We start from the raw sequence: 14,526 nt of genomic DNA on the forward strand, positions 1-14,526 counted from the left end.
CTCTTGGGCAAGGTGTAGGTCCTGACTGGCTCCCGATCAGGGTCACATGAAGCCGTGTGAGCAGGTGGTAGATTGTACATATCACAAGTCCTGATTATGCGACCACCGGACAATCTCTGAAGTGTACTGCTAATGGCTGGCTTGGAAAGAAACTGTCCAGAAGAAGGCATTGGCAAACCACTTCTGTAGAAAAATTTGTCAAGAACAATCATGGTCAAAGACCATGATCACCTATATCATACGACATGGAACATGATGATGATGATGATGATGAAGATGACTGTAGCTTGAATTCACTAACACAATGTTAGGAATTTATATATAATAGGCACCCTCAGGCAAGGTAAAAAAGGGTCTTAGAAATTAAAAAACAAGTGCCCACCTGGTGAGTTTGAAGTCCTATGATGGAAGAATACGCAAGGATCGTAATGAAGATCTCAGGCTGAAACAATATGTCTGTACCTGGGACCTTAAATGGTCGCAATAATTCCACTAAACACCTCGAGAGTGCATGAAATACTTCATCAAAAATCAGCTCACCAGTGGAGTCATCCTGTGAAACAAATGAGAACACTCACTTAAATTGAGAAATAAGTATCTGTTGGAAGAGGGGAAAAACACAATAAGCTTCAAAAATGTACATATTTGCATACTAGAATAGCAGGCATGATTGAGAATAAAAAAAACTCTTGCATTTATAAGGTATCTTTCACATCTCCTTTGTTACTTCTGGGGCACCAAAAATTGTACAATACATCAAAAGCACATTATTGGCTAGAAAATGCTTTGGAACATCCTGAAAGAGAATGAAAAAGACTTCTTCAAAAAAACTCTATCAAGGCTATAGGACATTAACTTCCAGACACAAATTCATACTGACTGCCCCTAATCAGGCTGTTTTTCTGAATGTGAGAAAATTTTATCTTTTAAACTTTCTCCAGTAATTTCCCAACACTGACACAAGCCTCAGCAACTGTTCCTGATTTGTTTCAATTGCACTTCTTAAATAGACTAACTGGGACTTTTCCTGTGGCTAAAGAGGGTACAAAGATTTCTGGCATTTTAATTTATTATCACGTAAATAGGCAGCCATAAATTTCAAAACGCTACAAGACATGAGCATTCTTGTGGTATTCAGCTATCCACAATCCTTTCACTCAGCATAACGTTACATTAGTTGCTTGACATACAAGCAAACAGATAAAATAAAGCCACTCTCAGAACAATTATAGTTCAATATAAATTTCCAAAATGGCAATTAAATTTTAAAAGCAGCACTTACATTAGTTCTAAACACCAGGCTAGCAGATTTTCCCTATCTTTTATATTGATATCAGTTTTACTGCACATTTAGATTTACATTAGTCACATTGAAACACAGTGAAAAGCATAATTTGTGTTAACAAATCAACACAATCAGAGTATATGCTGGGGCAGCCTGCATTTAAAGGAGGAAGGGAGCTACAAAATAGATTTGAGAAACACTTTGGTCATTTTTATTTCTATTTTATGCAAAAATTACCACATAGCATTAAAACACTATCAATAGAAAGCTGGGATAATGGCAAAATTCATATAATTGTGCAAATGTATGAAGCCACTTCAGTTTGTGGTCAAGCAAGGAAGGAGCTGCAAAATATCTCAGCTATCGCTAAAAATATGCCTTTAAAAAAAAGGTATGTTTAATGTATTAAAACATCTCAATGGAGCGCAAGCAAACCAAACTCATCACAGTACCACATACTGTGAAATCAAGTAATCAAAAGTTAGGCCAAAGAAATTGGTTTTGACTATAGCAGCAAGGAGTGGTTTTGGATTTATCAGAAGACGACACAAATAAGCTGAACACATTTAACAATCTACTTTTGTATCAGTGAAGGACCAAAATAAAAAAGAATATATTGAGCAATAAACACAAAATGCTGGACGAACTGAGGTGGCATATATGGAAGGGAATAAACAGTCAACATTCTGGGCCAAGAATCTTCTTTCGGACTGGAAAGGGAGGGGTGCAGAAGCCAGAATAAGGAGAGGAGAGGGGAAGGAATACAAGCTGACAGGCAATAGGTGAGAACAGGCAAGGTGGAAGGTGGGGGAGTGGGGAGGTTTGAAATAAGAAGTTGAGAGGGGATAAATAGGGTTGAGAAAGGTTGAATCTAATAGGACCATGGAAAAAAGGGAAGCAGAACCAGAAGGAGATGTGCAGATGAAAAGAAGAGAAAGGTGAGAGGGTAACTTGAATTGGGAATGGAAAATAAAAAGGAGGGAGAGAAATCATCATAAGTAATAGAAATCTATGTTCATTTCACCTGCTTGGAGGCTATCCAGACAGAATATGAGGGGATGCTCCTCCAACCTGAGTTCGGCGTCATCACGACAGTACAGGAGGACAAGAACAGACATGTGAGAATGGGAATGAGAAGTTGAATTGAAATGGATGGCCTCTGGGAAATCCCGCCTTTTGCGACGGACGGAGCAAAAGTGCTCAACAAAGAAGTCCCCAAAACTGCATTTGGTCTCACCAATGCAGAAGCGCCGGATGCAACAGGTGACCTTGACAGAATATATTCTTCACTTGGGTGGAACACCTGTGCAAGATCACTCAATCACAAACTGAGATCACCAGACTCTGCACAAAACTTGACATGTACCAGGCAGTAATATCTTAAAAATCAACAAGACCCAAGACAACAGGCACAAGGACTCTAACCGAATGTAGCAAAGCCTTTGTATAAAATATTAAACCAATTAATTCTAAAACCCCTTTAAATTACTCTGATTCTCAATTATAATGTGAACTTTATGGAGGCAGCACGGTAACATAGTGGTTAGCCCAACACTTTGCAGCAGCCAGCTGTAAGAATGAGGTTCAATTCCCTCCACTATCTGTAAGGAGTTTGTATGTTCTCTGTACGATCGCCTGGGTTTCTTCCTGCATTTCAAAGACAGAGTTAGAATCAGTGAGCTGTGGGCATACAATGCCATCACTGGAAGCATGGCAGCTCTTGTGGGCTGTCCAGCACAATCTTTGCTGATTTGACTTGATGCTAAATAATGCATTTCATTGTAGATCTGATGTACATGTGACAAATAAAACTAAACTTTAACTTTTGTATGAATTAACAGGAAAAAGCTATGTCTATTGTGTCATTAATAAAACCCGTCAACCAGAGTTGTTGATTAAATTCAGATGCACAGTTATCTAATGTTCACTTTAACTCTCTTTCCAATGACAATTACTTACCACAATCCCTGTGGATGGACTAAGATCCAATACAACAACAAAGCGATATCGCTGAGCAAGAAAGGTGATATGGGTTGAAGGTACTAACTGATAAGTGTGAGCAGAAACAGGTTCACCCTGCTGCCATCCCTTTGGTAGGACATTTAAAATATCTAGTTCATTCTTGGAGTTGAGCTATAAAGAAAAAGACAAATTTTCAATGTCACATGGTATTGTTAGAAAACATTTCATTTCAAAGAGCTGCAATTCTCCTTTCCATCTAACCATATAACAATTACAGCACGGAAACAGGCCATCTCGGCCCTTCTAGTCTGTGCTGAACTCCTACCTGCACTCAGCCCATAACCCTCCATTCCTTTCCTGTCCATATAGCTGTCCAATTTAACTTTAAATGACAACATCGAACCTGCCTCAACCACTTCTGCTGGAAGCTCGTTCCACGCAGCTACACTCTCTGAGTAAAGAAGTTCCCCCTCATGTTACCCCTAAACTTTTGCCCTTTAACTCTCAACTCATGTCCTCTTGTTTGAATCTCCCCCACTCTCAATGGAAAAAGCCTGTCCACGTCAACTCGATCTATCCCCTCATAATTTTAAATACCTCTACCAAGTCCCCCCTCAACCTTCTACACTCCAAAGAATAAAGACCTAACTTGTTCAACCTTTCTCTGTAACTTAGGAGATGAAACCCAGGCAACATTTTAGTAAATCTCCTCTGTACTCTCTCAATTTTATTGACATCTTTCCTATAATTCAGTGACCAGAACTGTACACAATACTCCCAATTTGGCCTTACCAATGCCTTGTACAGTTTCAACATTACATCCCAACTCCTATACTCAATGCTCTGATTAATAAAGGCCAGCATACCAAAAGCTTTCTTCACCACCCAACCCACATGAGATTCCACCTTCAGGGAACTATGCACCATTATTCCTAGATCCCTCTGTTCTACTGCATTCTTCAATGCCCTACCATTTACCATGTATATCCTATTTTGATTAGTCCTACCAAAATGAAGCACCTCACATTTTTCAGCATTAAAATCCATCTGCCATCTTTCAGCCCACTCTTCTAACTGGCCTAAATCTCTCTGCAAGCTTTGAAAACCTACTTCATTATCCACAACTCCACCCTTCTTAGTATCATCTGCATACTTACTCATCCAATTTACCACCCCATCCTCCAGATCATTAATATATATGACAAACAACATTGGACCCAGTACAGATCCCTGAAGCACACCGCTAGACACCATCCTCCAATCTGACAAACAGTTATCCACCACTACTCTCTGGCGTCTCCCATCCAGCCACTGCTGAATCCATTTTAGTACTTCGATATTAATACCTAATGATTGAACCTTCCTAACTAACCTTTCGTGTGGAACCTTGTCAAAGGCCTTACTGAAGTCCATATAGACAACATCCACCGCTTTACCCTCGTCAACTTTCCTAGTAACCTCTTCAAAAAATTCAATAAGATTTGTCAAACATGACCTTCCACGCACAAATCCATGTTGGCTGTTCCTAATCCAGACCCTGTCTATCCAGATAATTATAAATTCCATCTCTAAGAATACTTTCCATCAATTTACCCACCACTGACGTCAAACTCACAGGCCGATAATTGTTAGGTTTACTCTTAGAACCCTTTTTAAACAATGGAACCACATGAGCAACACGCCAATCCTCCAGCACCATCCCCGTTTCTAATGACATTTGAAATATTTCTGTCAGAGCCCCTGCTATTTCCACACTAACTTCCCTCAAGGTCCTAGGGAATACCTTGTCCGGACCTGGAGACTTATCCACTTTTATATTCCTTAAAAGCACCAGTACTTCCTCTTCTTTAATCATCATAGTTTCCATAACTACCCTACTTGTTTCCTTTACCTTACACAATTCAACATCCTTCTCCTTAGTGAATACCGAAAAAAAGAAATTGTCCAAAATCTCCCCATCTCTTTTGGCTCCGCACATAGCCATCCACTCTGATTCCCTAAGGGACCAATTTTGTCCCTCACTATCCTTTTGCTATTAATATAACTGTAGAAGCCCTTTGGATTTATTTTCACCTTACTTGCCAAAGCAGCCTCGTATCTTCTTTTAGCTTTTCTAATTTATTTCTTAAGATTCTTTATATTCCTCGAGCACCTCATTAACTCCAACCTGCCTACATTTATTGTAGATCTCACTCTTTTTCCAAACCAAGTTCCCAATATCCCTTGAAAACCATGGCTCTCTCAAACTTTCAACCTTTCCTTTCAACCTAACAGGAATATAAAGACCCTGTACCCTCAAAATTTCACCTTTAAATGACCTCCAGTTCTCTATTACATCCTTCCCATAAAACAAATTGTCCCAATCCACTCCTTCTAAATCCTTTTGCATCTCCTCAAAGTTAGCCTTTCTCCAATCAAAAATCTCAACCCTGGGTCCAGTCCTATCCTTCTCCATAATTATATTGAAACTAATGGTATTGTGATCACTGGACCTGAAGTGCTCCCCAACACATACCTCCGTCACCTGCACTGTCTCATTGCCTAAAAGGAGATCCAACACTGCCCCTTCTCTAGTTGGTATCACAACCTTGTGCTCACAACAAATATCTGCTATCTCCTTACAAATTTGCTCCTCCAATTCTCAGTCCCCATTAGGTGGTCCATAATACACCCCTATAAGCATCAATACACCTTTCTCATTCCTCAATTCCATCTAAATAGCCTCCCTAGATAAGTCCACTAATCTATCCTGCCAGAGTACCGCTGTTATATTTTCTCTGACAAGCAATGCAACACCTCCTCCTCTTGCCCCTCCGATTCTATCACAGCTGAAGCAACGATATCCTGCAATATTTAGTTGCCAATCACACCCCTCTTGCAACCATGTTTCACTAATAGTTACAACATCATATTTCCAGGTATCAATCCATGCTCTAAGCTCATCCACCTTTCTTATAATGCTCCTAGCATTAAAATAGATGCATTTAAGAAACTCTCCACCTCTTACTCTCTGTTTATCCTTAATGCAGCAAACAACTTTGTTATCTTTTTCATCCTTCTTCCCTACATCTTTGGTCTGAGTGCTCCCGATCTCTGTCCCCTGCCTATCCTCACACACTGTCTACTGGCTTTCTCTATTTGTGAACCAACCTCCTCTCTCCTAGTCTCTTAAATTTGATTCCCACCCTCCAACCATTCTAGTTTAAAGTCACCTCAGTCGCCTTCGCAAATCTCCCCACCAGGATATTGGTCCCTCTAGGATTCAAGAGTAACCCGTCCTTTTTGTACAGGTCACATCTGTGCCAAAAGAGGTCCCAATGATCCAGAAACTTGAATCCCTGCCCCCTGCTCCAATCCCTCAGCCACGCATTTATCTTCCACCTCATTGCATTCCTACTCTTTCCTAGACAAACGAAACAACAACCCTGGTGTAAAACTGGTATATATCTAATACATTAAGTACAGCATTGCAACTTGCGAGGAATTCTTTAATCAACATGCAAACTGGCATAAAACAACCTTTGAAGATTTCTTTTATTATAACAACTTAACAAAATATACAAAATGGAAATTTCTGTTGTGACATTTGCTTAGGTGAAAATTTAGTTTTAGACTCCCCTTCACAATGCACTCATATTTTCAAAAATTTCTATAAGGAAGCTACCGCCCCCCTCCCTTCTTCTGTGTTCCAAGGAATAAAGACATCTTGCTATAATTCACGGATGATAACATCCTTTCTGCACTCTTTCCAGTTTAACTACGCCTTTCCTGTAACAGGGTGACCACAGTACTCCAAGCACAGCCTTATGAATAACTTGTACAACTGCAGAATAACTTTGCAGCTCCTTTCCTCAATATCCTGAATGATGAAGGCCAACGTGCTGAACAGCATTTTCACCACCCGGTCTAGCCACAACGCTGCTTCCAATAAACTATGCACTTATAATGCTTGGTCCTTCTGTTTCATTACACTCCCTAGTACCCTACCATTCGTAGTATAAGTACTATGCTGGCTTGTCTTTCCAACACACATCACCTCACACTAATGAAATCAGACATGTCTTACATTTCTGAGACAGAGATAATAAAAAGGTTAATGAAACCTTTTTCATAAGGCATGAGGAAGTATAACAAATTCCACATTTTTAGAGTTTTTTTCTACTAAACAGCTACACTGAAATTGATATTACAGGAAATTTAGTTTCAATTGCCTCTGCTTATTGGTTGCATGATGCTGAGCCATACAGATTAAAGATACCCTTGTTTCAGTCCGAGATACAATTGAATAAATATGCCCATCTGGGCTGGGCACTAAAGAAATAATGTCCTGCTTCACATTCTTTTTAAGCAAATCCCATCTTCCCCCATCCTTTTACTCACAAGCTCTGAGTGAGACATTGGTTGAATATTTTGATTGAGCTTGCTGAGAAACCAAGCTAACCGCACATTCCGGGAAATCCGGTATTCCTTCTTCATAAGCAGGAAAACTTGTCCTGCTTCCTCCACCTGTAAAAATAAAACTGAGGTAAATATCACAGAATACAGGAAAATCCCTTGGACCACAGGAAGTCCCATGAAAACACTGGACCAGAAGCAAACTCTTTTTCTTAAAACACTGTTTTTCCTACCACTTAATGAGGCCATGATTTATTTGTCACCCATTCCTTTCACTCAACTTCTCACCACTTCACTGCACATAAAAGGTGCTAAAATTAACAACCGGACGAGAATCAAGTGCTACTTGCAGAAGAAACTTCCAAATTTCTAATATTCTTTACCTGCAGAGGTATTTCCTAACTGCAGTCCTAGAAAGTCTAGCTCTTATTTTTAGCAAATTTCTTTCTGGTGTGTTGCAAGACTCAGCAACAAGGAAGGTACTTTCTCCTCGTTATCAGTTCCTCTTAGCACTAACTAATATAAAAGAATTTATTGAGACTTTATAAGGCCTCACCTGGAGTACTGCGAGAAGTTTTGGGTCTCTTATTAAGAAAGGATGTGCCGGCATTGGAGAGGGTCTAGAGGAGATTAACCTACCTGGAGCGTATTTGGGCTGTGAGGGGAAACCAAAGGACCAGAAAATAAACACACAATCCACAGGGAGGACATAGAGACTCCTTACAGAGGATGCTGTGACTGAATTCCAACACCCCAAGCTGCAGTAATTTTTAGCCAGAGGGTGGTGAATATGTGGAATTCATTGCCACAGACAGCTGTGGAGGCCATATCATTGGGTATAGTTAAAGCAAAGGTAAATTCTAGATTTAAGAATGTCGAAGATTGCAGGGAAAATGGGATTTGATAAATCAGCCATGATGGAATGGCGGAACAGACTCAGTGGGCCAAATGAAATAACTCTGTTTCTACATCTTACAGAATATATACTTTAAGACTAAATAATTTCTTGACCCTGAAATAAATGTAAATATTTGAATTATTTTTCAGGATAACTTGTGATAATGCTGTTCAGCCAACAAGTTTGAGGTGAGGCAGAGCCAATATTCCACAGCAAACAGTCACTTATACAGCAAAGTTAATTTACTCAGAAAACTGAGAAACTTTTCTCTAGTTTCATTATTGAAAGATTGCAAAGTTGCAGGGCCTGTTTTAAAATGTATGCACTTCTGCATTTTATTTCCTCTGATTAACACAAAAGACTATTTTAAGATTCAATTGATAATTTTGGCTAGAAAATTTTTAAAAATATCTTTGTTACTAAGAAATAGTCAAAACACTTGTGTCTCAACCTTCTATTAAAGGTGATAAACACTCCAATAAATCCTAAAATGAGAGCAATTCAATAAATGTGAAAGATTAGAGTTGCCAATTCCATCTAATGCTGACTGAAGACCAAAAAAAAAACCTGGTTAGATAGAATTCTTTCAAGACCATGGTAGCTTAGTTTGTATTTTAGAAACATCCAAACATGTAGCTTAAACACATCAAATATATTTCTCAGACAGCACAACTGAATATTCAGTTAGCCCTATGCACCATCTAGATAGATAGATACTTTACTGATCCTGAAGAAAATTACAGTGTCACAGTAGCATTACAAATGCACAGTTATAAATATTAGAAGAGAAGTATAAAGAATAAAACTGTTACCTCAAACAGTCTAACGCGGGGGGGGGGGTGTCATCATTTCCCTGGCTATAGGTTGACTCATTATAGAGCCTAATAGCCGAGGGTAAGGATGACCTCATATTGTGCTCTTTAAAGCAGCACAGTCATTTTAGTCTATTACTAAAAGTGCTCTTCATGACCTGATAAGAGGAGAATTGCTGTTTTCTTTTTCATTATATATTACATACTAGCTTAACATTATGTATGATTTTGATAATGTCTATTTCAATCTCTCTTTGTATTGTTATTGATATATTTATATATATTTGAGATAATTCTCCACTTGTTTGTATTTATATTCCTTTTAAATCAATAAAAAGATTAATAAAGAAAAGTAAAAGTGCTCCTTTGTTCAGCCAAGGTAGCATGCAGATGGAGAGAAACATTATCCAGAATTGCAGGATTTTTCGTAGGGTCCTTTGTTCTACCACAGTCTCCAGTTTGTCCAGTTTGAGCAATAACAGAGCCAGCCTTTCTAATCAGTTTATTGAGCCTATTGGCATCACCCACGTTGATGCCATTACCCCAGCACACCACCGCATAGAAGATTGTACTAGTGACAACAGAGTGGTAGAACATGTGAAGGAGAGGCCTGTGTACGCCAAAGCACCTTAGTCTCCTCAGGAAGCAGAGGCAACTCTGACCCTTCCTGTACACAGCCTATGTATTGATACTCCACTGAAGTCTGTCATCCTGGTGCACCCCCAGGTACTTGTAGGTCCTCACCACATCCACATCCTCATCATCAACAGTAACAGGGAGCAGTGCAGGCTTAGTCCTCCTAGAATCCATCACCATTTCCTTTGTCTTACTGATGTTGAGCTGCAAGTGATTCAGCTTGCCCCATATGACCAAGTCCTCCCCCTGGGTACTGTATTCATCCTCCCTTCATACACCCAACTATTGCTCAGTCATCAGAGAATTTCTGCAGATCACATAACTCAGTGTTGTATCTAAAGTCAGGAGTATACAGAGTAAATAGGAAGGGAGCCATTCCCACTCTGTGGAGGTTAGTTATTGATGGTTTCTCACACTGATACAGCAGCAAAACAGGCCCTTTGGCCCACTGCTTCTGTGCTAATCTTCAATCAACCACACTACTTCCATTTCACCCTCCCCACATTCTTATCCATTTCCCACAGATTCTGTCACTCAAGGGGCAATTTACTGCAACTAACCAATCAAATTGCGCATCTTTGTGATGGAGGAATATGGAGTGTGGGAAATCCCACACACTCACAGGGAGAACTTGCAAAATTCCAGACAGACACCAGAAGTCATCTAAAGAAGGCAATACAGTGGCTATACCTTATCAGGAGCTTGAAGAGATTTGGTTTGTCATCTAAAACACTCAAAAACTTCTAGAGACATACCGTGGAGTGCATTCTGACAGGCTGCATCACTGTCTGGTATTGGGGGGGGAGGGGGTTTACTACACAGGACCGAAAGCTACAGAACCATGTAAAATTAGTCAGCTCCATCTTGAGTACTAGCCTCCGTGGTATCCAAGACATCTTCAAGGGGCGGTGCCTCAGAAAGGCAACATCCATTAAGGACCCCCATCAGCCAGGACATGCCCCCTTATCATTGTTACCATCAGGAATGAGGTACAGAAGCCTGAAAGCACACACACAGCAATTCAGAAACAGCTCTTTCCCCTCTGCCATCCGATTCCTAAATGGACATTGAACCCATGAACACTACCTCACTTTTTTTTAAAAAAACATATTATTTCTGTTTCGCACTATTTTTAATCTATTTGACATACATAAACTTATTGTAATTGATTTAACTGTTTTTTTCTTTCTGTGTTATCGTACAATGCATTGTACTGTTGCTGCTAAGTTTACAAATTTCACAACACGTACCAGTGATAATAAACCTGATTCTGATCAAAACTAGGTCCAGGAGCTGAGACAGCACCTCTTCTTTCCACATAACTGTGCCACTCTAACTTCAAACTTTCTACTTCAGAGTCTGTTGCATTAAATAACATTGCCCTCTCAATATCTGCATGTTCGACAGTTATTGTGATACTTCACTGTCTAATGATAACTAACTGGCTTCCTCTAATATATGCGTAAGAGAAGGTTGTGCATTCTCCTCAGAAGAAGAGAATAGAGAAATAACTACAACAATGTGAGATTAGCATTGCTATTTCTGTCTCATGCTGACTGAAGAAGAGTGGCTAACCGGGAAAAAAGTAGCCAGCATTGACTTCATAAGGAAAATCTTGCTTACCAAAAGCAGAGTTTTTTAAAAGAGGATAATGGAAACACAGTACATGTCATTTCTCTAAATTTCAAAAGGGCCTTCAATCAGGTAGACTACAGAACAAACTCAAAGAATGCAGAGGTATAAAAGCCAAGGAAAATGAGAAGCATTCCACTGCCCCTATAGACCCACCCAGTCTAGACTGGGGTACACACCCACCAAGCCCTTATGTCCAAGGAACACAGAAGCCATGACAAGCAGCCCACTCCCACCAGGCTCCGCTAACAAGGTACTGTCACCCTCTCTCCCAATGTGCATCCTGCCCTCCGTGCATACTGAGCACCACTTCCCTCACCCTGTGTTTATTTATACACCCACGCCTTGTGCACCTTACATCCTGCCTACACTTTCTCCACTCCCTATACTGACCACCATTACCTTAACTGAATGTAAACCGTGCCCCACACCTCGTATATGTTGCATATCATGTGTACACCCTGCACCGTGCCCGGTCCACCATTTCCCTAGCGTTATTTACACTGTGCCCCACACCCTGGGCACATCCTGCCACCACGCCCCTCTTGTGTGCCCCATGTCCCCACACCCCTGTACAGTTTCTGCCCTCACAGCCCCTACACGTGCTGTGTCCTCACTCCGGACCGTCTGTGTTTACATACAACTGACAGTGGCTGCCCCGGCCCATCCCAGCCCCCCGGTACCAGCTTACCTCCGAGTCTCTCTCTCCGCCGGACATGTTGACTGCCCGTTCTCATGCCGGGACCTTCGCCCGCCCGCCGCTGCCTACCCTCACCAGACGGGATCCCGACAGATCATCCCAACCTGCCGCTGTTTCCTGACCTCTGAACTCCGAACCTGGAAACGGAAGCAGGTCCGGGTTTTTGGAGGCGGAGGACGGAGCGGGCGCCAGTTTCCGTTTCGAGGGCGCTGAGCTGGTGGCGGAGGCGATGCAGGTGAGGCGGCGGGGACCGGGGATCGGGGATCCAGTGTGGGTTTCAGCTTTGAGCCGCTCCCGGATCCGCGGGGTTCCTGGAAATAGCGAAGGCTGCAGGGAAACATTCTCGTATCCGTTTCTGAGGAAAGTCTGGCAGCAACACACCAACTTTCATTATTCATCCAGCACCTGCAGATTTCCTCGTGTTTTCATTATTCATATAGTCGTTTCTACACAAGAATGTCCCTCTGAGATGCTGACATCTAAACAGCTCTCGTCAACTCACACGACTGATATTAGGTCTTGGTTCACATTGGCATCCTGAAGGAGGTGAGAGAGCCTTAAAGGTGAAGGATGGGAATCACAGCAGCGATTGCAGCTCGTGGACTTACTGAAGGCAGTGAAATGATGGAGTAGAGGAATTGGATGAGATCCAGTATCTTGGTGGTGGTGGGGGGAAGGGTTACAGAGCTGGAGGATCTATCAGAGGGATAAGATATACCAAGACTAAACATCAAAGTTCAAAGTACAATTTAGTTATCAAAGTACATACATATCACCGCATACAACCCTGAGATTCTTTTTTTCTGTAGATATACTTAACAAATCTATAGAACGGTAACTGTAAACAGGATCGCTAAATTGTAAACATCAGGAACTGTGAACAAACTGCAGTTAATAAATAGCAATAAATAACGAGCATGGATCAACAAGATAAAAGAGACCTCAAATGAGTGTAGTTATCCCCTTTTGTTCAAGGGCCTGACGGTTGAGGGGTAGTAACTGTTCTTCAACCTGTTGGTGTGAGTGCTGGGGCTCTTGTACCTTCTACCTGATGGCAGCAGCAAGAAAAAAGCATGGCCCAGGTCGTGAGGATCTTTGATGATGGATGCTGCTTTTCTACAGCAACGTTTCATGTAGATGTGCTCGATGGTTGGGACGGCTTTACCCATGATGTACTCTGCCAAATATATTACCTTTTGTAGGATTTTCCACTTGAAAGGCATTGGTGTTCCCATACCAGGCCATAACGCGGCCAGTCAGCACACCTTCCACCACACATCTATAGAAGTTTGCCAAGGTTTTTGACGACATGCCAAATCTCCACAAAGTCCTGCAGAAGTAGAGGCACTGTTGTGCTTTCTTAGCAACTATATTTATATTTTGGGTCCAGGACATGCCCTCTGAGATAGTGACACCCAGGAATTTAAGGTTACTGACCCTCTCCACCTCTGAGTTTACAATGATTACTGACTCACGGACCTCTGGTTTCCCTCTACTGAAGTCTACTATCTGTTCCTTGGTCATATTGACATTGAGTGAGAAGTTGTTGTTATTATACCACTCAGCTAAATTTTCAATCTCCTTCCAGTCTGCTGATTCATCACCAGCTTTGATACAACCCACAACAGTGGTGTCATCAGTAAACTTGAATATGGTGTTGGAGCTGTATTTAACCACACAGACATAGGTGTAAAGCGAGTAGAGCAGGAGGCTAAGCACACATTTCGGTGGTGCTGCTGTGCTGATGGAGATTGTAGAGGAGATGTTTTTGCCAATCCAAACTGACTGGGGAAATCCAAGATCCTATTGCTCAAGGGGTATCACAGTGAATGGCGGTGCTGGTTCGAAGGGCCGAATGGCCCACTCCTGCACCTATTGTTTATTGTCTATTGTATTGAGGCCCTGGTCTTGGAGTTTACTGATTAGTTTAGAGGGGATGATGATGTTAAATGCCCAGCTGTAATCTATAAAAAGCATCAGAATATATGCATCTTTGCTACCCTGATGTTTCAGGATTTTGTGAAGAGTAGTGAAACAGCAGCATACACTGGATTAATTTCTTTATTGATAACAGGAACTAAATAGTTTTATAGTACTTGAGTAGGGTTGGTAGTGTTCTAATTTGTTATTTTTTTCCATTTAAATACATAATTTGTTACTCAGTTTGTCTTTTTTTTTGTACCTGTTTTAGATGTATTGGAGTTTT

At 41.1% G+C, this 14,526-nt stretch overlaps 2 protein-coding genes across 4 annotated transcripts in view; one reads left to right on the forward strand and one right to left on the reverse strand.

Annotated features, from left to right (window-relative positions):
* The window catches only part of szt2 (SZT2 subunit of KICSTOR complex), a 266,703-nt gene extending 254,241 nt beyond the window's left edge, over positions 1–12,462 (reverse strand). For all 3 annotated transcript variants that reach the window (XM_063064563.1, XM_063064564.1, XM_063064561.1), the window contains exons 1-4: positions 12,312–12,462; positions 7,628–7,753; positions 3,245–3,418; positions 383–553 (exon numbers count right to left, since the gene is read on the reverse strand). In XM_063064563.1, coding sequence (XP_062920633.1) covers positions 383–553; positions 3,245–3,418; positions 7,628–7,753; positions 12,312–12,338 — 498 coding nt within the window. In that variant the 5' untranslated portion in view covers positions 12,339–12,462. The remainder of the gene's footprint in view (positions 1–382; positions 554–3,244; positions 3,419–7,627; positions 7,754–12,311) is intronic.
* Positions 11,846–14,526, forward strand: part of med8 (mediator complex subunit 8) — a 29,501-nt gene continuing 26,820 nt past the window's right edge. Inside the window, exons 1-2 of the mRNA XM_063064565.1 lie at positions 11,846–11,873; positions 12,474–12,555. Of these exons, the coding sequence (XP_062920635.1) occupies positions 12,550–12,555 (6 nt within the window). The 5' untranslated portion in view covers positions 11,846–11,873; positions 12,474–12,549. The remainder of the gene's footprint in view (positions 11,874–12,473; positions 12,556–14,526) is intronic.

The sequence above is a fragment of the Mobula hypostoma genome, chromosome 12 (assembly GCF_963921235.1).
Source record: "Mobula hypostoma chromosome 12, sMobHyp1.1, whole genome shotgun sequence".
Taxonomy (NCBI): Eukaryota; Metazoa; Chordata; class Chondrichthyes; order Myliobatiformes; family Myliobatidae; genus Mobula; species Mobula hypostoma.